The sequence below is a fragment of the Lichenostomus cassidix genome, chromosome 4 (genome assembly GCF_008360975.1).
Source record: "Lichenostomus cassidix isolate B80296 chromosome 4, HeHo_3.0, whole genome shotgun sequence".
Lineage (NCBI taxonomy): Eukaryota > Metazoa > Chordata > Aves > Passeriformes > Meliphagidae > Lichenostomus > Lichenostomus cassidix.
The window spans coordinates 11972701-12000378 of NC_139484.1; the positions used below are offsets into that span (position 1 = coordinate 11972701).

Sequence of the window (27678 nt, forward strand, 5' to 3'; positions counted from 1 at the left end):
CTAGATCTAGATCTAGATCTAGATCTAGATTTTCATCTAGATCAATTGGTAGTTTTGCTGAAAAAAAAAAAAAGAATACACTGTATGCATAATAATAAATAACCTGTAGTGATTTTCAGAGATTCTGTTGCTTAGGTCTATGAAAATAGAAGAAAGAATTTTTTGTTGTCATACTTTTATTCTTGTAAAATATCTCTTATTTTCTGGAAGGGTTTCAAGCAAAGAGAAAAATCTTTAACTGAAAGAAAACTATGTTGTCACTAAGAAGTTAAAAAGTGCAAAACAATGAAGTGCTGAACAAAATCCCGAAGACCAGAAGATCTTGAAGGGGACTTCAGTCTGTTTATCTTGGTGTAAGTTACTGAAGTGTTCTATACTCTTGTGAATCCCACAGGACTTTGTGCAAGCCATGAAACCTTATCACATCATTATTCAACAAAGCACTCCAGGTTTTCACTGGGAGTCATACGTAACCTTAAACGCTAGGTTTTCCTACTCCCTACACAGAGCAGCAACAACTTAAAATGGATTGATGTCGGGACTCAGCATTTTGCTCCATGACCTAGATGTGAGACAAAAAGTACTTCTAATACAATGGAAACGTGGATTAGCATGGGAATTGTTTCAGTGAGAATCTCAGAGAAGCTGTTGAAGAAACAATGGGAGATGAAGAATTGCCCAGTTGGAATATTAAGAAAGTTACCTTTTATCTAGTATTTCTCAAAAAGCTAACTGCTTTTGAGCTAACACACTGGCCTTGGGCTTCACTCCAGATGTGAAAGGGGGTTGCTGTCTCTTCTGCCTAACAGAAAGAGATGTGATGGCCCCAAATGCAACAGCCAGGGAACTGGGCATGTACCCTAATGGCTATAACTGTGACCTGGTCATCCCTTTTGAAGGGGACAAGCCCCCAGAAATACAGAAAGGCCTGCTGATCTTTGGAATTTGAAACAGATCAAGTGGATCCCAATGGCATCCCCAAACCTGTTTTTTTCCACTGTCTTGTAATGGCACTTGGCAAATTCAGCCTTTGTTTTTTGTTGTTGTGTTAAAAAAAAAGCCAATGGAACAATCTTATTTTATCAGCTTTCTCCTGTAATCTTTGTGGTAACCACTGAATCAAAAGGGTCCTCAATAAGGTGAGTTTTGCTCAGATTAAAGAAGGATTTGGCCGCAAGCTTGAGTTACAATAATTAAAGGAAAAACAAGTTGGACAGGATGCTGAAGAGAAAATTGAGGCCTGGTAATACATGCAAACAGGGAGAAGCTGTTGTTGTTGATGATGATCTTAATGCTTTGTTTTCCAGCAGCAGAAGCTGTTGTGTTCCAAACAGGAACTAATAGTAATCTATTGGATAGACTAGATGGATATCTTGCTTTTGTTGAAGTAATTTTTTTTTGTCTCCTAAACCGGAAAATCTTTTTGGAAAAAATTTGCATCATGTTTTCCCCTTTCCTCTCAGCTGTATGAAGCATCCTGTATGGAATGCTGCTTGGTGTCCAGGATGCTTGGTTGCTCCACCAGTTTTGAAGGCAGGTAGAATAGCACGCTCCAAATGTAAAACTGGCTGGTCTCGGGCAGGTGGAGGTGAAAAACCAATGCTGACGTGCAAGTAACCTACATTAACCTTTAAACTAAAAGGCTGGGTGGCTTTTCCTTCAAGTCCATGAGGGGTAGTGCTCTACCAGTGTACTAGCCAACCTCCACTCGTGCTTGCTCTGTTGGACCATCAGGAAGCAGCTGAAATGGACTGGTGAATCCAGCCTTTGGAGGCTGTTGATCAATTGGCCACACAGGGCTCTGGAACACCACACTTGGAAAAACAAACAAAATTCAAAGACAGGGTTCAGGGGGGCTGGTCTGCTCTCGGTATTTTTGTGCAAACTGTTTATTACCAGGCCACATCTACTGAGCTATTTTGCATAATAAACCCCTGAAAATCTAACCCAACTCCACTACTGTAGGAGGATTAGACATGGTAATACTTCTCTTCAGCCACTTCTGAGGATTAGCTTCAAAAATGAAATTAAAAAGAAGCAAACACAAATAGTTCCATAATAAGTTGCAACACCCATATTCAGTAACCATCATCTGTGCCTCTTGCATTTTATATTACCATACGTGGAATCTATGCAAAAGAATATACCTGCTGCATGTGGTAAAGCTGAGAAACTCTCTGCATGGGCACATCTATGTATTCACATTTTGAGGCCCAAGTATTCCTAGTGAAGTGAAAAATCTATTTGGTTTATTTCCGAATACTGAGGAGAAAATACATTATTTTTACCTCACAATTTGAGGAAAAAGAAATGAGAGTGAGAAATATAATGTTCTCCAAGCATGAGTGTGTTCTGTGACTTGCAGAACTGGCCACAGAACCATGACTACATCTTGTTTTTCATTCCTACCCAAGCCATATTTTTTTTTTGTTTTTCTCAAGTGTATTTAAATTGGCAGATTGGTTTTTTTTAAAATGACGAGCAAGTGTAATAAAGTGTTTGCCTAAACAAGTATACTAAACTCAAAATTTGCAAACCTCTTTCTGAGCAATGGCTGTAAACAGGAGCTATCCAATAAATTTTAAGTTCTCTTTGGGGTCAAATGCTAAAGTAGATCTTGAATTTAACACGTAACAAAACTTGATTTACCAGATTAACAATTCCTGTTGTCTTAAATTAGCTGGAAAATGACACACTTTAACAGTATATTTGTGCTGTTCTTCATTTCTTTCATTATACAGAAAAATCTGAATCACAACTCAGATCAAAAATATTAATATAAAGTCATATTAGAGGTCATTAATCTCAATAATTACAAAATGTAGAACTGGAATACTGCCAAGTATCTAAATCTCCTGAGATGACAAACAATAATGAAGCTCAGAAAGTTTGTGAGCAATTCACAAGGCAGAGGAAGATGTCTGTGGTAGAAAGATAGACACACTGGTGATTTGCAGCAGTTTAACAGCAGGAACAGCAAGATGTTCTTCAGCAATATTCTTGACTAAGATAAGAATGAAAATCAAATAGCTTGGAATTACACTTTCTGAACATGCTGTTCAATACAATTCAAAGAATAGAAGAAAAGGAAGACTATGTAAGGAAGTTGCTAGGATTGGTTTAGGCAGTCATAGAAAGATAACTGGACTTTACAAGTAAAAGGCGTTGTTTTATCTCTAGCCTGTAAATATCAATGTTAAAAAAACCATGGCAGTCCTACTACAGCACTGTTTTGAAAAATTATTTTAAAATCCCATTGCTGTCCTAATTCACTGCTGCCTATAGTCAAGCTTCATACTGAAAATGTTGTTACACAGTAAGCTTTCCTGAATATTCTGCCTTCTCCAGGCCAATAATAATTAGTATCTTAGGCAGCAAGACAATTAACACTAGAGCACTATAATGAATGCAAACTGAGTCTGGTGCAATGAATTTCGCTAATTATGTGGACAGCCCCCCTGGAGAGCAAATGCCATGTTTGTCACTCTAATAGATCCCATCTTACAGCAGAAGGGCAGTCAGGCAATCTTTCTCTTCCTGTTTCACAGAAATGGAATAGGAGTCCTTCCCCATGTAGAGAACTGTCCATAAACCTACACAATTTATTACAGGTGAGAAAAAAGCACCTGGCTGAGAGTGATCTGTTGACCCACGCTGCACAAAATAAAAAGCCTCCAAGGAGCTGGAAGCATCACAGATGGTATCACTGTAATAATAATGATTGCTCACCTCTCTCTACAACTAGCTAAAAGGAGGCTGTGGTGAGGTGGGGGTCGGTCTCTTTTAGACAGCCTGCCGTGAGTGGAGAGGAAATGGGCTCAAGGTGAGACAGGGTAGCTTCAAACTGGAGTACCTTTTCTCACTGTTCGGGTGGTCGGGCACTGGAATGGGCTGCCAGGAAGGTGCTTAGAGTCACCATTCCAGGAGATGCTTACGAGGTGTCAGGAACTGGCGCTGGGCGATACGTTTTAGGGGTTACAGCAGCAGTGCCACGTTATGGTTGGACTTCATCATTGTAAAGGTCTCTTCCAACCTCGACGATTGTATGATTCACTTTGATGAGCCTGGCCCTTGTACTGACAGTCCACGTCACCATATCTTCCCTTTGCAGATGGTTTCTCCCCTATCCTGAGAAACTTATTTTGGTCTCCCTGCGTGTCCTGATACGCTACTAGAAGGAAGTGTCCAGGCCCGTTACCCTCACACCAGGCCTGTGCTCTTCCCGGGCAAGAGCACCGCTTTAGCTTCGTCACTCGCTTCGCGGCGAACGTCGCAAACCTCAGCGCTCCGGCGCTGCCGCCTCGCTCCGTGCCCAGCCGCTGCCTCGCCGGCCAGGGCGGCAGGAGCGCTGGTTCCACCAGGCGCCAGTACGGCCGAGCTCCCTCCTGCCGCTGGGGCTAGCGGGCAGGGCGGGCGGTGACCCTGCGCGGCGCTGACACACAGCTGACACGCGGAGGAACACCGCGCCGCCGCGTCAGCGGGCGAACCTAGGTCCGGCCGCTGCCGCCATTTCGCGGGGAGGCGGGCGGGGCGGGACCGGCCGGCAGCGGAGAGCGCCCGGCGCCGACACCGGGGAGCCGCCGAGCGCCGGGGACGGCCGCGACCCCGACGACCGGCGGGCAGCAGGAGCGGCACGGCGGCCCTGACGCGGCGGCGCCCGCGGGCAGCCCCAGAACCTTCCTTGGCCTGCCCCGCCCGTTCCGCTCGGCCCCGCCTCTCCCGCTCGGCCCCGCCCCTGGAGCCGTTGGCGGCGGCGTGCCGGGCCCGGCCCCGCCTCCCACCCTCCCGCGGCGTCCGGGCCTGGCCAGCGGCGGCGGCAGCGCGGGGCTCTCTCGCCCTTCCTCTCTCGCTCTCCTCCGGGCGGGCGGTGCCTCTCGGCTCTCCCCGCACCTCGCACCCTCTCCCGGCCGTGACGGGCGGTGGCGGGCGGAGCGCTACCCCGGCAGCCTCACGGCCCCGCTGCCCGCAGGCAGGCAGGACTCCGGGCGGCCGGCCGGTCGGGCGCCCCCCCGGCTGTTTCCGGAGGAAGGAGAAGAGCGGCTGCCCCCTCCCCCCTCTCCGCCTTCCTCCCCGTTCTCCTCCTCCTCCTTCTCCTCCTCCTCCTCCCTCCCGGCCCCCCGAGCGGAGCGCGGAGTCACCGCGGCGCGTAGACGGGCCCGGCACTCGCACACACACAATGGCGCTGAAACGCATCAACAAGGTGAGTGAGCGCCGCGGCTCCTCCTCCTCCGCTGTCCCCCCCTCCCTCTCTACCGCTTCGCCCTTCTTTTATTGTCATTTTTTGGGGTTTTTTTCCTTCCCCTTCCCCCATCGGCCTCCCCCCCTCCCCTGGAGGAGACGGGCGGGGGGAGGGGGAGGCGGAGGCTGGAGAGGCCGGGAAGCGGCGGCTCCTTCCGGCGGGGCCGCGGCGCGGCTGGGGCGGCGAGGCCGCTCTCTCCGGGCCCGAGCTCGGCCCCGGGCCCTCCTGAGGGCGGGGGCTGGGGGGGTCGGGAAGGGGCAAGTGCCGGGGCCGCTCGGATGTCAGCGCAGCCCGGTGTAGCTGGCGCTGCCCTTCCGCCGCCGGCCGGCCCGAATGGCGGCGGCCCGTGTGTGCCGGGGGCTTCGGGCGCGATGGCGGCGCTGTGCGGGGCAGCGGCCGGGCCGCTCGGCCGGGTTATCCCCTCCGCCGTGCAACTTCTCTCCCGCATTGTAAGATGGCGGCGGGTGCGCCTGGCCCGGGCCCTTTCCGGGATCCTCGCGTTCCGCAGTATCGCGGCGCGGACACACGGAGCGGCCGCCGCCTGCCGCCCTCGCCCCGCGGGCTCCTGTCCGCCGGGCCGGGGCCCTCCGGACCCCCGGGGATCCATCGCCCGGCCGGGAATCGCTTCCCCCGCCAGCAGCGGGAGCGCGCTGCGCGCCGCCGCCTCCCCCCCCGTTGCACAATCGGAGCCGGGTGGAGCAACTTCGCGGCGGCTAACTCGGAAAAAATGCCGAGGTGATGAAAGTTTGTTGGTTTTAGTTTTGGTTTTGTTGGCTTTTTTTTTTTTTTTTTTTTGTGATGGTGGTGGTTGTTTTTTATTAAACCTTAACCAGGGTAAGAAGGCTCCCGGCGTGAGGTTGCTCCTGGGTAGCTTTAGGTTTTCTCGGCAGGTTTGAGAATTGCTGGGATGTAATGGCAAAATGCGATGGGAGCGCAGCGGCGTTACCGGGAAGTCGCTGTTGGTCTGTGCTCCTTCCTACGCGAGCTACGTGGAGCATTTTCGTGTTTCAAGAGCTCAGAGGAGTTTCTTGGTCATCTCATAGCCTGCCAAGATGGCAGAAAGTCAGTGTGTTCTGAAATCGGTGAATTTGGGTACACAAAACACCTTCTGTAGACGATGTGTAAACATGCCGCCTATTACTCTTGCTTTACTTTCATGCAGTGCCTGTGGTCATATTTTAGTCAAAATGAGTGTTTTTAGTGAATGGATACTACTGTTATCCTCTAAAATTTTAAGTCCATTCTGGATAGCTAGCTAAATGGATTGTCTTCGAATTATGGCATTGCTCTGGCAAGAATTTCAAAACAATTCCTTTTCAATCTGCCATCAGAACTTGTTCCCTGTATCAGTGGATGATATCACTTGAGTTGAAACACAGCTAGGATACTCCCTGGTATGCTTTGTCATTAACTCATGCTTATGAAACACGTTCAGGCGCTGCAGGTAAGAATTTATTGTCAAATGTAAACCAACACAAACCCCCACTTATGTAGTAATCTGGTCACCAGAACCTGGAAACGATTCAGCGTGACTCTTGAACCATGAAGTCATCTCTCTGACTTCAAGGTTTTGGCCTGTTGTGTACAGGCTCTTGTCCTGTATTGGTCCTGATGCTCTATGGCACTGTGCAGTAGCAAGAGCAAGGTTCTTCCTTTACCGAGTGCAAGAGTTTAGGACTGGGGAGATGGTTGAATTAGGGTTTTTTCTTTTTGCCTTTTTTTTTGGTGTGTGTGTTTGTTGGGGGTTTTTAATAAATTTAATCACACCACACTACAAGATGCGCTTCCAAATTCACATAGAGTTTACAGTTTTGCTTTTTGTATTTGCAAGCCTGAAAGGCTTTATTTCTAGACTGAAACCATTCTTTGCACTTTACTTTCTTTCCCATACAGCTGTCCAGTATGAATGTTTACTGGGACTGAGGCTGATATAAAAAAATAGCAGGGCAAGTTCTGTAACAGAGTGGTTGTGAATATACTTTTAATCCTGTCAACCAGTAAAGCCCAGAGAGAGTGGCAATCTGTCGCTGGTAAACTGGGATTCCCTGTGTTCCAATTGTAAGATCACAGATCAGACCTTGGGACTCTCTGCTTCCTTGTAGTATGTTGCTGGCAGCAGATGAGAACAGGCTAAAGAGAAACCAGGACTTCAGAACATTGTAATCACACATAGCTGATTTAGTTTGTGTTGCGGTGTTACTTGTCGGACTAGAATTCATTGTCTCCTGCAGCAGATGACATCCTGAATGTACCGGTGAAGGTGTTTTCAGTCTGTTTGGCTTATCCCTTCTTTATGAACTTGACATATCAAGCAGAATAACATTCTTCATTGTATTGGGTAAACTAGACTTGGAGATTGTTAGTGTGTGTACCTTTAATCTGAAGTCTGTTACACATTCAGAATACAACTACTCTTGGGACATAACTGGCAAATTCTGCTTTTGATTAGAAAATGAAAGCAAACAAGTATTTGTGTGTTGGATTGTCTGCTTCTGCAACACCCTGTATAAAGGGCTCCCCAAACTGAAGTAGTTGCTGGGTACACAGCCAATCCCAGAAAGATTATTGTTATGCTGGAGCTCATCATGGCATCTGTGCCATCTGCTCTGAGGGCAGCTTACATTTGGTTGGCAAAACGATATCCTTGATATGGCTTGCTTTGCAGCTGTTTTATGATAACAGGCAAGTTCTTTTACCATGGCATTACATTAACCTGCATCTTATAATTGTTTTCTTTCTTGAAAGAAGAAATGAGGATGAAATTTTTCCCCAGTTTTTTTCCCATCAGTATTATCAAGAAATGCGTGTTGATTGATGAACTTGTATGTAAATGCTTGGTACATGCTGTGGCACATTGTCTTGGTCTGAAGTGTCAGTGGTGCCTGCTAAAAACACATCCTGTAATTGCTGCAGCACGCTGGCACTTCCGCTTCAAATGATGATGATCCACTAGCAGGGAAGCATTTATGTAGGAGTAGGGAATCAGGAATGCATAAAATTTGGAAAACTTGCGAATGTTGCATCATTGATACACATCCATTTCATCACTGCTATACACATCCATTAAAGTGATATAATATAAGTGGCCTAAGTGGTGATCTTGATAGGCTAAAAATAGAATTAATACAGGAGATGTATGCATGAAATGTCTCGTCTGTGTAATCCTTAAGAAAGCTTGTGCCTGCTGTGCTTTATGGCCGTTTGATTAAGCGTATAGCACAAGCCAGCATCATGATGTTGGAATAGTTTATTAGAAAATCTTAAGTGGAGTTGGCATCCTGGAAGTTAAAGGCTGAAGGTGGCAAAACCATTTATTGGTACTTAAGTACAGATAGAAGGCTTCCATTGACAGTGGTGGAGTGGAGACTGAATAACTATTTTCCTCAGGCTATGGCCTCCAGCACTGTTCCTAGATGTATAATTAATTGCAACATTAACCCCCTCTTCTCCAGATGTTCATAGTAAGAAATACTGCTAACCTGGGAAATACAGTATTTTTCAGAGATTGGGTGTAATGTGCATCAATGAGGACTGCATGGAAATCTGCATTAGTTTAACCGAAGGTGATTCAGTTGAAGAGTTACAAAGCCTGCTTATTACTTTATTTTTAAACTACTTTTTTTCTTTGTACTTGGTTTGAATTTAAAAAACCAGTCTGTATAAAACTGGAATGAAGGTTTCTTCTCTGGATAAAACCCACGCCACTTCTGCGGGCCGTCTTGGATTTTGTTTGCTGTGCTTTTTCAAAATAGTTGAGTAACTTGAAGTTATGTGATTCAACTCATGCTTTGAATGACTGTCCAGAAATAAGTCTGGATTTGTATGTTTAGGGGCTCAGAAATTTAAGATTAGCTAGCTAATGAAATTCAGTTGATGTAAGCTCAGTTGAAATGCTTTAAACCTTTGCAAAAGCTCTATGTATTGAATTGGCTTTTTTACTGTAATTTCAGCTTAACTGTTGTGCATATCCAGGGCTAGACTAAGCCCTGCCTCGGGTTGGTAATTCAGCACAACTATCTCACTCAGTGGTTAGAAAAGTCACATTGAGCCAGAAGGCAGTGGTTGATTCTAAAATCATGATATTGCAGTAATGGAATTTGGGAAGCACTAGAATTAAATAACTTGTGTGTTTTAAAAATCAGAATAAAATATTTAGCATCAGATGAAAGCTGTCATCACTTAAATTTGTGTTAAAGATTTAGCTTCTCCAAATAGTCAGACGTGACATTTCTACAATGAAATTAATATAATTAAAATGAAAATAATGTTTCTTAATTGAGTAGGTTTGGTACTCTTTATTGAACACCAGCATCTATTAGTAAAGTATTGGATGTGTTTTAAGAATTGGTCATTTTTTTATGAGAGAGGAAAACTGATGTTGCCTTAGCTAGAAAGCTTGGACTAAAGATTTCTCTTGTTAATTGAACACTGTGCTTGTGAAACAAGTTCTCAGTCAGCATAGAACTTTAAATGTGTGCATTGGAGTGGGAGGAGAATGGGATTGTTATCTCACTTAAGTAATTTACAGAACTTCAGAGATCAATATTCAATTAGATGGGTACTTCTTGCATACTTAAAGAAGAGTCCTCCAGTATATCAAGGATTTAGGTGGGATAATGTATACAGAGTAAAAGGTTGTCCAGCCCTTGAGATCTTCATGATCATTCCAGCTTTTAGAGGTCTGGTTTTGAAAATAAGTCAGTGCTTTTGCTATTGTTTGTAGCATCAGTTTCTTCTACAGAAGGCCTGATGTGGAACTCGACAGAACAAGCTCCCTTCAACTTCGTGTCCAGTCTATAACCAGTTCTGGGGCTTTTCTCTGTGCTCACAGTCAATGGGTAAGGGAGTGGAGAAGGATGCAAACAGCTGTAAGCAGCAGCTGTTGGGCACTGAGCAGTGAACTGCCGCTTGCCAATTGCATCTCTCTGTTCTTGTGGAGGCCAGTTCCAGCCTGGTGTTATCCCCTACCTATGGATGTGTTCTCTGCATCACTGGGTTGAACTGTTGGAGGAGGGAGAGGATGGAGGTTCTTAATCTTCTCTGAGATGTCAAGTGACAGCTGGTAAGGAGGAGTGGAAAAGGGTTGAACTTTAGTGTAGTTCAGATTAGGGCATTGATACATCATCCCTGATAAATCTTTCTGTTGCAAATATGAAGGTTTGGGCACTTCAGCTGTCTGCCCTGTGTTCTTGTGTGGGTTGCTCCCCTGTGCATCAGAGCTGGCAGATGGGAACTTGTGGTCTTGCACTTCAGCATTAGATCTGATCTCTCAGAATAAACTGAATTTTGCTGATGGTTTTAGGCTAGGATGCTATAGTTTACTTTGGAAAGGCTGAGTTACAGGCGTGCATTTTTTTCTTGTGATTGATTTGATGTAGGAACCTGATGGTATAATATGCAGAAAAAAAATTAAGAAATGAAAGCAACAGTGTGAATGTGTGTGTGTGTGTGTATATGTATTACTGCAGTCAGTAGTGCTTTTTTAAATGTGGTTGCTTTTTGTCAAGTTGGTTTTATCAGAAAAGAGTCTTAAACTGTGTTGAGTTGCACATGCTGGACAGTTTTGTAAACTTCAGAATACAAATTTAATGCCTCAAACTAAATGGAAAATGCAGAAGATTTTAAAAAAATAGTTTCTCTTCACTGGTCTTCTGTAGGGCACTGATCTGATCAAATATGATAGTTGTGTTGGGGAAACTTTGAAAAAAAAAATCAGTTAAAATTATATTTGCAAGTTTAAATTGGTATTTATGCCTTTGGCAACTCTTCGTAAAACATTTGGATGTCGACAAGGTTTAATACTGAAAAATGAGCCAAGTAGAGCATTGCAGGATTCAGGACTGAAAGCTAAATAGATAGGGGGATTTTTACCAACAGTAAACTTCTGTATTAAGTTTTTGTGTAAAGGAAGCCTTTGTTCTCAACCTCATCCCTTTGAGACATGTGATACACTAGACATCTTCAAGATCTCCTGCAGTTTTTTCCACTGTAATAGTGATGGGTTTTTATTCTGGTCTTAAGAAAGCAAGATGGGGGGATTGTGGACTGCTTTGCAAATGTTATGGCCCAGTAGAAAAAGGAGGCAACCAACATTTAATCCTTTCCACAAGCATCTGGACACCAGAGTTGCAAGCTGAACTGAGTGCAGATGCTGAAGTGCTTTAGGTTTTCCTGATGGGAAAGCATGAAGATGGTATTAAGTGCTCAGTTAACTTACTGTGAGCTTTCTCTGTAACCTAGAGTTAGATTGGCCAGGTGTTTGTCACCTCTGTGAGCTCTTCTGAGTTTCTAATAGATGTAAGTGCACTGCTCTAAGGCAGTATTTCCAACCTTTGTTGGCCTATATAAGTAGTAATGCCAGAAGATTCTCTTAAATCAGATAAGTGCAAAGTTTGTTTTTCCTTTTAGCCTTAGTTTTAACTTTTTCTTGTCTTGAATAATATAGGAGGATCTTCTGCATTACAATTTGCTGCATGAGCAATGACCCCCTTCCACTCCCCTACTTCAGGATGCAATCTGTTCATAAAGATGCTTTTAAACTTTTAAAACTTTTTTTTAAAAAACTTTTTCCTTTTTTTTTTTTTCCCTAACTTTAAGACCCATCTGTACATCGCTATTCTCTAGATAGCTGAGGTGAAACTCAACGGCAACAGCAGTTGCACTCCAGATAGTTTTGTGTTTTGTTTTGGTGGTGGTTGGTTTGGTTTTTTTACACTTTTGTCTTGGTGTGAGCTGATTTGGTGTGTAGCTGTACCTAACCCCGTAGACAGGCCCTTAGAATGATTATGAAGGGTAGTTACACAAATAGCATAATATGATAGAGTAATTGTGTATGCTGTAGCTAAGGCAGTGTAGTCAGTCCCACATAGTTGTGTTCATAGAATACACCCCTATGCTATATTGTAATAACTTTCACATGCATCTCTGCGTTCATACAAAATGTGGATTGGTAAAAGTCAAGACAGCTTTTTAGAAGGAGAGGTGATTTTCAGAGGTTGTTAGGTTAATACATTTCAGAATGATATATCAAGCTACTTCTAAACAGAGAATTCACCTGCCGATTACAGACATGGTGTTACTTGTTAGAATCTTAATTTGATAACTTTCTGTTGCACCATCCTCATTTTTTTGAGAACATGGAGAATTCTTGTAGCTTTATTCAGAAAGTGCAGACCAGCTGATGTTATGTGCCCTGCTGAGGCCACTTGTCATTTCTACAAAAACTTGTCCTTTACACTACCAGTCTCCAAAGTTGTTTTGGTGTAGTCTTGGCAAACTCTGGGAGTCTTGGGTCACATGGAGCCCAGTGTGTACAGATGCCACTTCTGGCTGATGTGTCAAATGCTGGTGGCTGAGGTTCTGCTCTAAGTTACTGTGCCTTCGACAAGCTGCAGGGCAGGCACATTGGGAGGCTCTTGCACAATGCTGCCAAATATCAGCATCTAAGGAATATGAAGCCAGCATTTGTATGGAACTGTCTAGCACAATGCCCAAATCACGTTTCTGAGAGGTAGCCATCAGGCCAGAGTTTATTCAGAGGATTACTTTGAATATAAACTTCTTTCCAACTGCATCAGTTTGCATTTGTCTGTACTGAATTTCGTCATTCTGTTTCAAGTAGTGAGGTGCATCTTGGTGTTTCTCGTGTGGCCTGTTTACACTAGTTGCCCTCTTCTCTGAGGGCTGCTGAGTCCTGTGCTACAGAACCAAAGATCACTGTGATTCTTGTGGGGGGAAAAAAGCTCCCAAGGGAAAAGTGTGCTAAGTTTCAGTGTCTGGTATTCAAAAGCTTGGAAATGCCAGAATTAAAATACCCAGCTATCACTGAATGGCTTGGTAGTTAACCAGTGCTTCACTTCTCACTTTCCCCTTCAATGTACACAGTCCCTATTCCACACTGAGCATAAGAATGTTTTAATAAGCTCTGCTGTTTTCAGCGTATTATAATACCTCAGAATTTATGTGTGTAAAGCAGTCAAATTTTCTTCATCTTGAGTAAGACGGCTTCTGTGGTTTTGGTTACTTTGGGAGAAACAAACCATCCTTTTGAATTCAAAGCGCAGCTACAGGTGTGTCGTTGCCACCTCTCTTTTAAAGTTTGTTCTGAGTGCCTTTAGGGAGTGACCGGGAAAACAAAGTCTATAACTGCATTCCTTTTCCAGTTGGATCTGTCCAACTGCTCTGCAAAACACTGGAATAAATAGAGAGCCATTTTAGTTGCAGTAACTCTGAAATTTCCCGAAAATCATTAGCTGCATTGTACACTTTCCAGATTTCAGAACAGATGAGAAGAGCTGTGGACAATACTCTCATTCACAAATAGCTTGTGTACTGAAAGGTAGGTTCTTTGAAGAGATAGTAGGTAGTCACCTGAGTAGTTTGTATCACAGTCCAGGTATACCTAGTGACTTAATCACAGTTGCACAGCAGTGTGGCATTTCCTTCCTTGAGTGCAAGGCTTAAAACATGACTATTTCTGTTTGTCTTTTATTATACCACGATGGTATTGTGGCTAGACATTGTGCAAACAATATATGGGATGTAGCCTGAAGAAGTCAGTACTGAGGACTGAAGGGAGAACCATGAAAAATAAGAGCAGAATAGTCAAAATAGGAAGAATCACAACTGTTACATTCCTAGCTGTGTTTTGGGTTTCTTAAAAACCTTTCTGTGCTGTTTGTCCTTGCTGTTTTCTGTGACTGCTTTTCATGTATTTTCTCTCCATACTAGCTCTAATGTCCTTATTTAATCGAGAGGAACCTACATCTTTCTGTATCTTGCACTGCCATTACACATTGCTTTATCTATTTATTGTTAGCCAAAAGGCCAGCTTGTTTGACACTGATAATTTTTTGCTGGTTACATTGGTTTTGTGATGTCTGTTATGCCATTGCTAACTCAGTTTGGAAATCCACGTTCAGTGTCCTGTCAAACTGTTATTTTCTGCTTCCAGGTGTAATTAATTTCCATGCTGAAATGAACGTTTCAAATGCAGGTGTGTGGGATGAGGCAGTAGTTCTTTGCTGCTTGACACTTCTTAATCTTCAAACAGGCTTAAATGTTCTTCCCCTCCCTTTATAGCTGCTTCCAATCCGTCCTTCTTTTTTAAAGCTGTTTTCAGCTGTGAGCTAATGAGTAAGACTAATGCAGTGATGAATTTTTGGATGCCTAGAGTATGAAATATCCTGTTTGACGCATCATCAGACAAGCAGCCAAGTTAATAAATGTTGATTTTTTTGATTGGCCTAAATGTTCTTTTTTGTCTTTACCCTTTTTTGGTTGGATTGTTTTTTGTGGGAGGGGGTGTGTGTGTGTGTGTTGTGGGTTGTTTTTGCTTTGTGATTTGGTTTGGTTTTTTTTTAAACTTCTGATTTAACTGCATATCACCTTTCATGCCCTCTGAAGTAGAACAAGTTATTTTCTGGAAATGTAAAGTGAATTAACCCCTCCATACTTTCTTGGTGACAAACCAGAAAGCTGCAATATATGACTTTAACAAATTATTAAGATTTCATTTTAATATATGATTTTAACAAAGTATTAAGAACCAGTATTAAAGGTAACTGTGAGTTAAGGCCTGTGGAGGACAGTCTTCAGTCATTCTGGGGGGAGCTATCTTCTGTCACTCTGTTTAAGTCAGCTGTTACTATCATTAAAAGCAAGGCCTGGCTATTTCTAGCTTAAACTAAAAAAATTTAGCAGTGCCACAGGAAGTATGGAATCTGACAAATGGGTAGAAAAGAAGCTGGTGCAGATGCTGCATGATTTGGTACCTTGCAAGAAGGCAGCTTGGATAGGCACCAAGCTGTCATTTCTTACAGAATTTTCTGGTACCTGAAAATTGCTGTTTTCCTGCTCATACATACTTGGTTGAGATATCCTTTGTCATTCTTTAAAGCTTCTTCATTCTTTAAGTGGCTTCTGTAATATTTTAAATAGCTGGTAGAGGGGAGTTATTTGAGGAATTTTTTTAGCAGCTTTTCTGTCAAGAAAAGAAAGACACTTCTGGTTTATTATAGGATCACAGTCCTGCATTCACACTCACATGTCAAAGTTTTGAATCCTCACTTGAAGCATAAGCCATATTTTCTATGTTATGATTATATTGATGCCAAGCAAGCAGGTTAGTTAGCTTTTTTTTAAGCCTTTTTTTCTGGAAAGTACTGGTTTGTTAGCTTTCTGATAAATGTATAGTGAAAGAGAAGCAAGGAGATAAAAAATGGCGCTGTTTCACCAGTGAAACAGAATCTTGCTAAAAAGTTAATGTGAAACTAGCAGAAGACAATGTTGCTGCAGTTGTGTTAGAGCCGATCTGAGTGTTGCAGTGATGGCTAGTGCTGCTCTAATTCTAGTTACCTCTGTTTTCCAAAATTCTGCTGCAAATGGTACTGCATGTATTACTCCTTTTCTGAGTTACATTGCTCTACTGTTGTCCTCTAACAGCAGCATTGGTGCTTGCTCTAACAGTGTTCAAATCTGTAAAATGCTGAGTGACTAATCATCCTTGTGGAGAGGTAGGAACTATCACAATTTTATATTTGGAAACTGGAACACAGAAATGGTGACATGCTGGAGCTGCACCGGAAACCTCTGGCAGTGACAGAGCCTGCTGGTCACAGTTGTAATTCAAGACTAATCCTTTCCGATAGGTGCATAATATGGCACTCCTCACAAAATTTGGGTTATTGTTTGTGTTGTCTTTCACATTTGCTCCTTGGGAGTTTTATTTTGGGGTGGTTTTTTTTTTAAGCCGCCTCTGAAGTGGAAAAACTGTAACAACTGACCCCAGGAAAATGTGGGTTCTGCTTTGGGGATTTTTAAGGAAATTGGGGATGTAGCTTAATACCCCTTGAGGAAGGGGAAGCATTACTGAAACTGTGTTAACAAAAAGGACCAAAGTTGGAGAAGTAGGTATGGCAGTAGAAAGAATATGAGAAGCAGAAAGCTCTTACATGTAGAAATACTACTGATTAAATATTTATTTGTTATAGAATTGTTACTCCTGATTGCTAAGCTGAGGAGGAAAGTAGGTTTGTATTTATATTGCTGAGTGGGAGGCTTTAAGAAAAAAAAAAAAAGCTCCTTCCTTTCCTTGAACAAAATGCTTCAACTGTGCTGCAGATCTCACAGCCCACGTGCCTCTGCTTGTTCAGTTTCCAGTTATTCCAGTTTGCTTGTTGGATTCAGTAGAGTTGTAGCTTTCAGTAGGAGGTGCATTTTAAAGTTATTCAGAACTTTCCACTCCCCTCCAAAAAGCAAAAAGCCTCCCTGCCCTCTTTGTGTAGATGCAAAGTGTCACTCACTCAACCGGGAGCTGAAGTAGATCTGGTGTTACTGTGAACCAGGCTTTGCTACATGTTTGCCCAAGTTCTTCCACAGCCCTTCACACTCTGCTGGAGCAAACGGCTTTACTACAAACTTTGCTGGCCAAGGTACTCCAGAGAAGCGAATATAGGAGCATGTGCCAGCTCAGCTTATTTTTTCCAAATTTAATGGGTGAATTACTTGCTCTGTGGGTGAAATGCCAGCTGGTGTATCATTTGTTCCCAGAATTATCTGTATATTGAACTGTTTTGATTAGTACAGTTAGGTGGGTTTTTTTACTGAAGTGTTTTGGACCAGACAAAAACAGACAAAACTTCAGTCCTTTCACTAATGAAGGTCACTTCTTGTTTATCTCGGACAGTTCAAGTAGTTAAAAGGAGAAACTTTGTATAGACACACATTTTGAAATGACTGTAGTCTGGAACATTGAAACTCATTTGTTTCAGCTTTTAAATTATTCTTTGTGTTACCAAAGGGGTTTTTGTTCAAATGTTTCACTGGAACTTACTAAATTTGATACATGTCTTACATCTGCAATTACTTTTCCTGGTTGAATTACTGGGCTTGAATTACTAATTTTCCTACTGTCGTAAAATACCTAATTTTATCTTGACTACTGAATTCTTGTTTCTCTGAAAATAGTAGTACCTTTTGAAGAGCTCCCTAGTGCACGTATCTCTGACAGTCTACTTTTTGCAGATCTTTTCTCATCCTTGTCTTCATGCTACTCCATTTTATAATTTTCATAAATGGCATAAAGAGTATTTTCATAGTTTTTTGTCCTTGTGATTTTTTTTTTTAAAAAAACAGGATCTAAATGTAGTTCCACTATTAAATCAATCTGGTAATAACCATACAACTGCATTAAAAGAATAACATTTGTGTTTTTCTGCTTGTTCAATTGCTACAGCTTACTTTAAGGGATGTGATGTCTCTTTTCGTCTCAGATTTTGGAAATGATTGATCATTCTTGGAACTGGAAAACATATTTTGATGAGAAATAAGCCTGACTATCAAAACTGCTGTATTTGTTAAATGGAAAAAAAAAATCCCTGAAAATTTTAAAAAACCCTTTCTATCAGAAGCTTCTTTCACATTTATTGTTTGCCTTTACGTAGATAACATAAATCTAACTTAGAAAAATTTTCTGGAGGGTGGTGAACAACATATGGACTTAATAAGTGATATTAAATGACACAAATAAGTGTGCCCTATCACAGGGCACCCCAGTAATAGCTGGAGAGTGTAGCAAAATGCATTCTAAATGCATTTACTGTGATCTGGAAAGAGCTGTTGCCCACACTTCTACAAACAGCAGCAGTGAAATGAGCTGTACTGTGTTTTAACTTTGTGTCATTGCTTATCAAAACTGATGCAGTTTCATTTTGCAAAACAGTCTGATGCCAATGCAAAACTGAAGTCTTAATAATTGGAAAGTTCATCAGAATTAACATGTATGGAGGGGAAATCTGGGACTAAATTTTCTCAGTGTTTAGAGGGAAGGAGATTGGTGTGGGCTTTGGGTGATGTAGTTTTGTTGTTTGGTATGGGGGTGTTGTTTGTGATTGAGGTTTCTTTTAGTGTATAAACTTGCACATGCTGAAGTGGTGTCACTCTTTCTGTGTTTGCAGGAGCTATCATTTCGTCAAAGAACAAGGTGTTTGTGTTACAAGGAACAAGTAGTTGGGTTTTTTCCATTTTGTGTTGACTTAGTACATTTTTGTGAAGTGCAGAATTTGTGCAACTTCAAGGATGTACATTACGATCTTCCCAGGCAAGAGTTAGCTGTCTGGTCCAAATATGCATATGTTTCCAGCATTATAGGTATGCCTGGGTTTCTTAAATATCTGACAAAGTTCTTGGTTTAATGACTTCTATAATATATAATATATATATTATTGTATAATAATGGCTTATATACAAGGCTTATATAGACTTGCAGACAAAAAAACTTGTGTGAAACTGTTAATACATGGAAGAGGGGCTGAATATTTTGCCTTTTCTCATGACTTCTAGATACCTTGACAAGTGCAGATTTATTTATAGAAGTTCTTGAAACCCTTTTTAGATTCAAGGGAGAGCAGGGGAGAAAGAAGGTGGTTGTTACATGCTTCAACTGAAAGTGTAAATTTAATTTTAATTTTTGGACACTGTCCAAACAAGTGATTTGTGGAGCGTTAAAACAATTCCGTGCAGAGCGTCTTTGTTTTGTCACAGCAGTATTGTTACTGCACAAGAAATCCTCCATCTGAAGTTTCTGTTGCCATTCCTCTGTAATGGGGTGGGGGGAAGGAGTGAACTGTTTCTGCAGCTCAGTAATTTTTAATTTTCGAGGCATAATTGTCTTAAATGTAAAGTTTAAAATAAAAAGTACAGATAGTTTGCCTGATTACAGCACTTGTCAGCCTCTTGAATTTTCCTGTTTTGATTTTTGCAAGATATATATCCCTGCTGCAGGTAGTGGTAAAGTGAGACCAAGTTTCTGTGGGATGTTTTTCTGTTCTGAGTTCTAATGTCAGGTGTTACATCCATAGTGCTTCCTGTTTTGTGAAGACTCATCAACAGTGTTCTCTCCTTCCACTTCAGGCTTCTCTAGCTAAGACTGAGTCCCTGAAAATCTTTATCAAAAAGTGGTTAGACTTTGCCAGCTTAAGGCTTTGTGTCCTGCTTCTTCCTTCAGCAGGAATGTTTTCACAGTAGTGACATACATGTATTTGGAAAAGTGTAGTTATTGTAGCTGTTTCCCTCCTTCATAGCTGGTGTTGGTGACATTTTTGATACTGATCTAGTGGTTCTTACAGTTGTTAGTTGCACATTCTTCTGTGTATATGGAAAAACTGTTTAAGGTTTTTACTAGACATGAAGTGAAAATTACTGCGTTTTTTGTGTGTTTGTTTTCTTAAAGGAACTTAGTGACTTAGCCCGTGATCCTCCAGCACAGTGTTCGGCAGGTCCCGTTGGAGATGACAGTAAGTAACTCTAAGTTTTATGTTTTGCTCTGCTGACTCAAAGCATATCATGCCTAGATAATAATGCGGAGTTTTTCTTTTGTAGTGTTTCATTGGCAAGCCACAATTATGGGACCTGTAAGTATTCTGATTCTTGTGATGTAATATTAAATAAGTAGTTCCTACTGAGGAGAGAACTCTGGGGTTTTTGGTTTACTTTTGTTAACTCCCCTTGTCTGACTTAGGTTCTAGAGGTTCTCATTACAGTAGAAGAAAATGAGGGAGGGAAAAAACTCCACCAGTTATTTTGTTGTTGCAGGGTTTTTATAAGGGACATGTATTTCAGCTGAAATGATCTCAAGAGCAATGTAAGGTCTTATCACTTAATATCTAGAAACTTGGTTTGCTTTAACTTTTTCTGAAGTTTGAATCTAGCATGAACTTTGTACTAGGAGGTGGTACTAATGTCAGGAATTAGTTGGGATGTTTTTGTGTGGCTCTTATGAGGGAATCCTTGTTTGGTCTGATGTTGTGATGCTGAGATCTTGAATAATTAAAGAATAGAAGGGAGAAAAATCATTCAACTGTGAGGTTTCAGTTATGACTGGAGGAAAAAAGTCAGTGTTAAATATTCAGTAAGCATCAGAAACCTGAATGTGACTTCCTCCTCATTAAGAAAGCCAAATGTTTGCTTTTTTTGAAAATATAACCTGGAAGCACTTCACATCTGGAGTTGTTAGGGCTGATTATCTATCTGTATGTGAAAAACAAAGCCTTCTGTACCTTGTGAAGACAAGCCTTTGGTGAGGCTACAAAGTGGGAATTAAATATCAGTGATGCTCAATGGCCCTGGCTTTATATATAGCTACAAGTGTATTATTAGGAGATGGCTATTAGAAGTTTGCTGGACTGAAAAAATATCTCTTCATCCCAAAGTCTCTTGTCCTTATTGACTGTAAGCAGGTATCTCAAAAAGACAGAATTGTTCAATAGTTGTATTCATGCTTAAGTGGCAGGGAGTGTTGTATGCTGCACTGGGTGTGATGATTCTATGTGGCTGGTGTCTGCATGGTCACAAGATATAGGGCATTGGTTGAATTTAAATTTGGAATATAATTTTTAGTTTTCCCTTCTGATGTAATAATGCACAGCTCCTTTTTTCCCCATGTGGCTTTTGTGGTGTCAAAAGGTCTGTGTTCCTGTTTCCAGATTGGGCAGTATCCTGACAGAGGTGTGTCAGAAGTGTGGTGTTAGTAGTTCAGCTGCTGCTGTGGTGCTGCCTTTATTAACAGACAGGGACTGTACAACCAATCCTTTGGTCTTCCACCTCTGCAGTAGGATACTGTGATTTTCTTAAGTGTATGAGAGGTTGCATTGGTTTAACACATTCTAAGAGGAGTTTCTTTAATTGCTAAAATGTATCCCCAGAATATGTTGGGTTGGTATTTTTTGGCTCCTCAAGGCCTCATATGGTATCTATTGACTAAATACAAGAGGTTCTATCTTGATCACTAGGTTTTATGAGAGATAGGATAGAGTATAACCTATATATTGAGGGTTTGAGTCCTCTGTCTTCTGTTGCAGATTCTCATTTTCTGGTATTTAATTAATACGTACTTATTTCCTTACATTGGTGAAACATTTTTGAAATTAATATGAGAAATCAATTTACAAATAATACGGAAGTGTCCTATTTATACTTCAAATTAATTTTCCCTAGCTGTGAGTCCAGAATTAAAAGCAAAAGTATTTTTCAGGTTAAACAATGAAATTACTAGCTCTTCTTTAGAAATTTAGTTGTAATTTTGAGTAAAAACCTTTTACTTCTTCCTTGTAACTAGTCACTTACACAATCCCTATTTGGTCACTCCATTTTTTTCTTCTGCTTACTATCATCTTTTTTACTTCCACATGTTACTTTACTGCCTGCAGTTGAAACCTGAATGAATTATCCCAGTAATTCTTTCTTTGAAACAGGGAAATGTAAAATACTCCCTCACACTAGATTAGAGTGAATTTCTAGTAGAGAAAGAGAGGAAAAATTCACTTGAATTACGATTATTTTTTTGTTTGTTTAGTGGTGCTGTAGGATAGGCGGTTGGGTTTATTTTGTTGGGATCTTTTTGGGGTTTTTTTCAAGGAACAAGGATCCAGATTCATAGGTTTTCTGCAGGGCTGAAGCCAAGGACAGAATTTAGGAGGGAATGGGAGTCTGTGGCCGCTCTAAACTTGGGTGGTTGTAACAAAAAAAGCTCCAAACACAGAACTAGAGGGTTTTGAATCTGATGAGACTCCCCACTCTGTTAGCATTACTTTTTGGAGCTATCTCAGAAGCATTTGAATGCTTTTACCAAGTATTGTACCTGAGTGGACTGTCAGAGAAGCTGAGTTTTATGATGCATTAGCTTGAAGAGGTCCACATGGAAAGTTTTGTGTATGTGTTCTGTATTACTTACCTTAAGAAGTAAGAATTGAATTTTAATTGTGTCTCACTTGTATTGGTGGGTTAAACATTTTGGTTGTTTAAACCAATTTCCTCTCCTTTTATTTATTTAAAAACAAGATCTTCAGTGATATTTAATCCTAAAGATGATTATAGGAGAACTATTTGTTTGCTTTGACAGAACGACAGTCCATATCAGGGTGGTGTATTCTTCTTGACAATTCACTTTCCCACAGACTACCCATTCAAACCACCTAAGGTAAGTATTGCTGTCTCACTTGTGAAATTAGTGCTTTTTAAAGAACTGAGTACAGGACAGAAATTGTCAGCCTCTGTATTGTAGTATTGTCAAGTTCTCTCTTCTTTTCAGGCATTCTTACGATGCATTAGATATCTGGGTTCCATTCTGGCTGCCACAGGAATGGGGGTGTTAGTATATACTTTATGAGCAAATCCATGTATGTGAATTCTGAATGTCTTGAAATATTTGGGTTCATTTCGGATTTTGTTAATTGATAGGAATCTCATTAGTTTTGTGTTACTATAATGGAATTCTTGCTGAGGGGACTGTCAGGTATTAGTATAGCTGTTTGGATTGGTCTGTAGGAATGTGACACAGTGGATAGGGATTAACTTGCTAAGTGCCTAAAATTAGTGAAGGGGTGATTTTTAAGAGTTTGGCAGTAACTGCAAAATATGCTCTTTTTTGGTGTCTTTATCTGCCATTAGTTTTGTCTTCCAAATTTCAGTAACTATGAAAGTGTACCCTTGGAGTGACTGCAGTGTTCTAAGTTCCTTAGCTCTAACAGCAGCGTTACTGTGGTTCAGGCACTTCTGTTGAGTGTCTTCGTCATGATAAGGCAGCTGGGATTAAAAGCCTCATATTTGCTCTCTCTCTCTTTGAAATAGTGCCTGGAAGTGGGAGACTGAGAGCTTGTGGCTTGCGTGCATTTCCCTGAATTTGATGCAGTTTAACTGCTTAATCCTTTTCTTTTAGAGTAAATTGAATTGACTAATAGCTTGACTGAGAAGAAGGGGTGCAGTCATTGTCTGAAATGCACTCTGGTTTTTTTGTTTTTTTTATTGCAGGTTGCATTTACAACAAGAATCTATCATCCAAATATTAACAGTAATGGCAGCATTTGTCTTGATATTCTAAGATCACAGTGGTCTCCTGCTTTAACTATTTCTAAAGGTAACTTTTGTGAAGGAGTAAATTTTCCATCTTGTGTTGAATACTGTGTTTTTAGCTTTGATTGTTTAAAGTTCTTGCCCATCTCTTTGATTTCCCTTCCCTTCCTCATTCAAGCCCGTGTTTTGTCTGTTTGATAATGCGTTTTTAATATATATTGGTTTTTTCGTAACACTTTCTGCTATGTGACTGTTTAAGCCCTTGTCTGGCTGCTTACTTGCTTTGGTATTCTTAGTAGAGTTTGCTAGCTTGTTCCCAGAACAATTTGCCAGTATTTGGATTGAAATAGTCCTGTGGTGGTGCGTTTGAGCTAAGGCTGAGAAGCTGCTTGTTTGGAGCTGCCCATGTAGATACACATCTGCATATAAAATAAAAAATTAATTTAAAGTGAGGTTTTAATAATGAAGTTTGCATACTTTTTTCAGTCTGTCTGGAATTACATGCTCAATTATATTGGTGTATCTGTGGTAGGTGAATAAATCTGCTATTGATCCATGTTGTTTTCTACCTCAGTGCACTGGCGTTGTATTACATTACTTCATGAACTAAGTTTAGTGCTCCTACTTCATGATAAATTGATGTTGTGTTGCAAGAGAAGATTTGTGGCTTTCCTCATTTTACTACAGTAAATAACAGATAATTCTCAAATATTTTCATGATGATCAAATTGTTTTGCCTCAAAGCCACTGGTTACTGTGGCTTCAAAAGATCCATCAAAGTGCCCTTCTATCTATAGATCTTGTAATTCCTGTCTGTCCAAACAGTCAGTTTGTGATCTGAATGTGGATCCCGTATATTTTAATGCTTTGCTATTTTCTTCTAAAGCTTCTGTGAGAGTAGAAGATTAAGTCCTCCTAGTTGCCTACAACAGTGTTGCTTTTCGAGTTTTTTACAATATGTGTGTAGTTCTATCTGCACAGACCAGGATATTCTTACCTTATGTAAAACAGATAAGAATTCAGTCTGATTTAAAAGCTAAAAACATAAATTTGAAGATATTCCATGGATATGCTGCTCATCAAGAGTACATAATGTGCTTTTGTTGGCTGCTACGTTACATCATAGTGCAGGGGACAACAGTGCTGTTCTTGTGTACATACTGATAGCTGTAAGTACTGGGAAATAGGAGGCAAATAGTTCTTATAAATCTTTAAGTTAGTCTGGACTTTTTACTTAAGAGTGAGTTATGAATTTATTTTGTCTGTTTATCAGGAAAATACTTTCTAGGCTCTCTCCTGTGTCGACATTGTGCTAATGTAAAGATCTGTGCTCCATTGTTTCTAAGGTTGTCATTCCTGTTTCGCTGTTGAGAATGCTTTTTTTCTTTTCACAGTTCTCTTATCCATTTGTTCACTGTTATGTGATCCAAATCCAGATGACCCACTAGTGCCAGAGATTGCACGTATCTATAAAACAGACAGAGACAAGTAAGTACAGAATTGCACAAGACTAGTATTTTAACAGACTTCATAAGAGTGCATTGGCACACAGCAGTTGTGTGCAGCGAGCCTTTTGTGAAAATCTGAGATGGAGAAAACTTGCGTGTCAAAGACGTGACTATTCTTCGTAGTGCGTAATTTAAAAACAAAGGAGCTTAGCATCTTTGAAGTTGTGGGTGAAGGAGACTTATCTTTTTCTCACATGCATGGAAGTATTTTAAGTGTATATATGTTGCCCATTTTTTTGCTTACCGTGCATAAATCTAGTTAGATCTTCATAATGAAGAAAAGGTGCTTTTTGTTGTTTCAACGCTTTCATTCAGCAGCAGTTTGGCCTTTAATTTTGGTTCTCCCCTTGAAAATAGGCTGCAGAACTTTTTTCCCCAACTGTGTTGCAACGACTTTATTTTCCTTACATATTTTTAACATTTTGCACAGGTAGAAGTATATGAAGCAGGTGTTGAGGGTTTTATATATATATTAATGCTAAATATATTTGTCCAATTAGGTACAATAGGTTAGCAAGAGAGTGGACAGAGAAATACGCTATGCTGTAGGGTAAGAATATTTGCAAATTACGGTGCATTTAACAACATGGAAATTTGTCAGCACTTGGGTGCTGCATGCTCTAAGGCACTGGATTAACTAACAGATAATGGATGCACCAGTTACTGAACCTGGAATTTTAACAGCTTGATCCGTGATTAGTGTGTAATGTATTGGCTAGTCACTATTTCTCACAGATACTACTCTTGCATGGTCAAAAAAAAGGCAGTATGGAGTAATTACTGAGTTCTGAGCCAGGTTGTCAACTTGTTTTGGTAAGTATTTACCCAGACTTAGTCAGAATTCGGTTCAAAGCGATGCTCTGTAGAGAGACCTCATATATAGACATGGGTGAATTCAGACAATCCAAATTTCAGCTATTTTTAATCAACAGTGTCTGTCTTCCACATATATGCTAGGAAATGTATGGGGATTATGTTCTGCTTATATAGTTGAAAATTAACTTCTTACTGACAAGCATGGAGTTAAGTGTAAACTAATTGTCAGCTCAGTTCCTGTGGATGTAGCATACTTTAAATAGTCTTTTAATGTCCTTTGAAAAGTTTGAGCAGTACATTTGTGTGGGAAGAGAGTATTCAGTGCAATGAAATGTTTAGTGTTTTTCATTAAAATGGGAAGTTTTAAATGGGTCGTTTTGTATCCAGTGATTTTATTAACCAAATAATCTTTACTTATGGCATGAGATAGACTGTAATTTTAACCTAAGAGCAATATTTAAATAAAATACTCACCTTGTTTCTTCCATCCCTGATAGTCTCTGTTCCTTCCCTTTCAGTTATTTTTTCACAACAGAGTTCTAGCAAATTTGCTTGTCTTGAATTGAAAGTTTTTCCTAAAAACTGGACAATATCCCAAATGGCCTAGGGAGGGAATTGTTGAGGTTTTTTCAGTTTAAATATGTCTTTGTACAGAAGGAGACTTCTTGCAGTGTAAAGAGAATAGGGAGATGGGAATAAAATCATACTTAATCATAAACTAGGAAATTGTCATTTTCGTGCTGACATTAATTCAGTTCCTGGTCTTGTTTGCAGGTACAACAGAATATCTCGGGAATGGACTCAGAAGTATGCCATGTGATGCTACCTTAAAGTCAGAATAACCTGCATTATAGCTGGAATAAACTTTAAATTACTGTTCCTTTTTTGATTTTCTTATCCGGCTGCTCCCCTATCAGACCTCATCTTTTTTATTTTTTTGTTTACCTCCTTCCATTCATGCACATGCTCATCTGAGAAGACTTTAGTTCTTCCAGCTTTGGACAATAACTGCTTTTAGAATCTGTAAAGTAGTTACACAAGAACAATTGCCCAAGATTCAGAATTTTTTTTAATGGAGCATGTGTATTATGTGGCCAATGTCTTCATTCTAACTTGGTTATGAGATTAAAAACAAACATTCCTCACTGCTCTAACAGATACTGAAGATACCACCCGAAGGGGGGAGGGGAGATGGATGTTCAGTTTTCTCTCATCAAAGAGGTAACATTGCTGTAGCAACATCCATCTTGTTCCAAACCTTCCAGTGTTAGAGAACTGAGGTTTTATTATATACTTTTGCTCATAACTGATGTGTCTGGAGAATTGGTACTGAATCTATAGCATCAGCAGAACAGAAAATGTGATGTATCTTATGCATGTCAATAAAGGAATGACCAGTTCTTGTTTTACAGAGAATGGAAATTGGAAGTCAAACATCCCTTGTATTCCAAAATAGGGTTTAAGAACATTTTTGTAATTCATTTAAATTTTGTTAGGAGGCTTGGAGCTATTAGTTAATCTGTCTTCCAAAACACTGTTTAATATAGCACTGAATAAATGATGCAAGTTGTCAATGGATGAGTGATCAACTAATAGCTCTACTAGTAATTGATTTATTTTCTTCAATAAAGTTGCATAAACCAATGAGTTAGCTGCCTGGATTAATCAATATGGGAAACAAAATCTTTTGTAAAAGCAAAGCTGGTTTTTGTATATACTGTTGGCATTTGCCTCATTGTTTAACATCAAATAATGATGTAAAGTTCAATAGAGTGACTCTTCTGCCATTTTCAGTTCTAATGCTCAGTCTGTTGCAGGTTGGCACATTGCTCGGCCTGGTGGATGCAGAATTAATAAGCTAACCTAGTCGTGTAGCTGTAGTAGGGGGCTGCACTTGGTGCTGGGAGCCCAGCGTTCAAGGATGGACTTGGGACCCAGCCAATCTGAAATGGTGTGTTGTGGAGATACTTCCTGATGCACCTGTGTTTGCTGACTGAGAACCTTTTTCTTCACCTTGTACACTTGACAACTGAAAGATCTTAATGTGGGGGTAATGATGAGGCAAAAAAATTATAAAATAAAGTACTGTTTTGATGTGGGAATTGTCATGAGGCTGTGTTGAAGTGACTTTACTATGTGGGATGTTCGTTACCATTGAAAAGGACTTGTTCAGCCATGCTGCCATTTACGTTGATGACTATTTTAATGCAACAGACACTTTCTTCATGTCAGGTGACTAAACGTGAATAAAGACTCATTGCTATTGGA

At 40.6% G+C, this 27678-nt stretch overlaps 2 protein-coding genes across 3 annotated transcripts; one reads left to right on the top strand and one right to left on the bottom strand.

Annotated features, from left to right (window-relative positions):
• Positions 1–29: 29 nt before the first annotated feature.
• LOC146437880 (uncharacterized) lies at positions 30–5193 on the bottom strand. Its single transcript, XM_085057915.1, has 2 exons — positions 3730–5193; positions 30–57 (listed from the first exon to the last, which is right to left on the bottom strand). The coding sequence occupies exon 1, from the start codon at positions 5191–5193 to the stop codon at positions 4201–4203; it is 993 nt and encodes a 330-aa protein (XP_084914041.1). The 3' UTR covers positions 30–57; positions 3730–4200.
• Positions 5063–27678, top strand: UBE2D3 (ubiquitin conjugating enzyme E2 D3). 2 transcript variants are annotated; one of them, XM_085057916.1, is made up of 8 exons: positions 5063–5200; positions 19470–19533; positions 19619–19650; positions 22137–22214; positions 23045–23150; positions 24481–24574; positions 25095–25144; positions 26185–27678. In XM_085057916.1, exons 1-7 carry the CDS (start codon positions 5177–5179, stop codon positions 25141–25143), a joined length of 447 nt encoding a protein of 148 aa, XP_084914042.1. In that variant the 5' UTR covers positions 5063–5176; the 3' UTR covers position 25144; positions 26185–27678. The 2 variants fall into 2 exon arrangements, with proteins under 2 accessions (XP_084914042.1, XP_084914043.1); XM_085057917.1 differs by lacking the exon at positions 25095–25144.

Excerpts from the sequence above, each read along its gene's own strand:
- UBE2D3 (XM_085057916.1), top strand. The coding sequence starts at position 5,177 with ATGGCGCTGAAACGCATCAACAAG. Across the intron at positions 19,651-22,136 it reads AAGCCACAATTATGGGACCT|AACGACAGTCCATATCAGGG; the intron begins GTAAGTATTCTG and ends TTGCTTTGACAG. Across the intron at positions 24,575-25,094 it reads TATAAAACAGACAGAGACAA|GTACAATAGGTTAGCAAGAG; the intron begins GTAAGTACAGAA and ends TTGTCCAATTAG.
- LOC146437880 (XM_085057915.1), bottom strand. The coding sequence starts at position 5,193 with ATGCGTTTCAGCGCCATTGTGTGTGTGCGAGTGCCGGGCCCGTCTACG.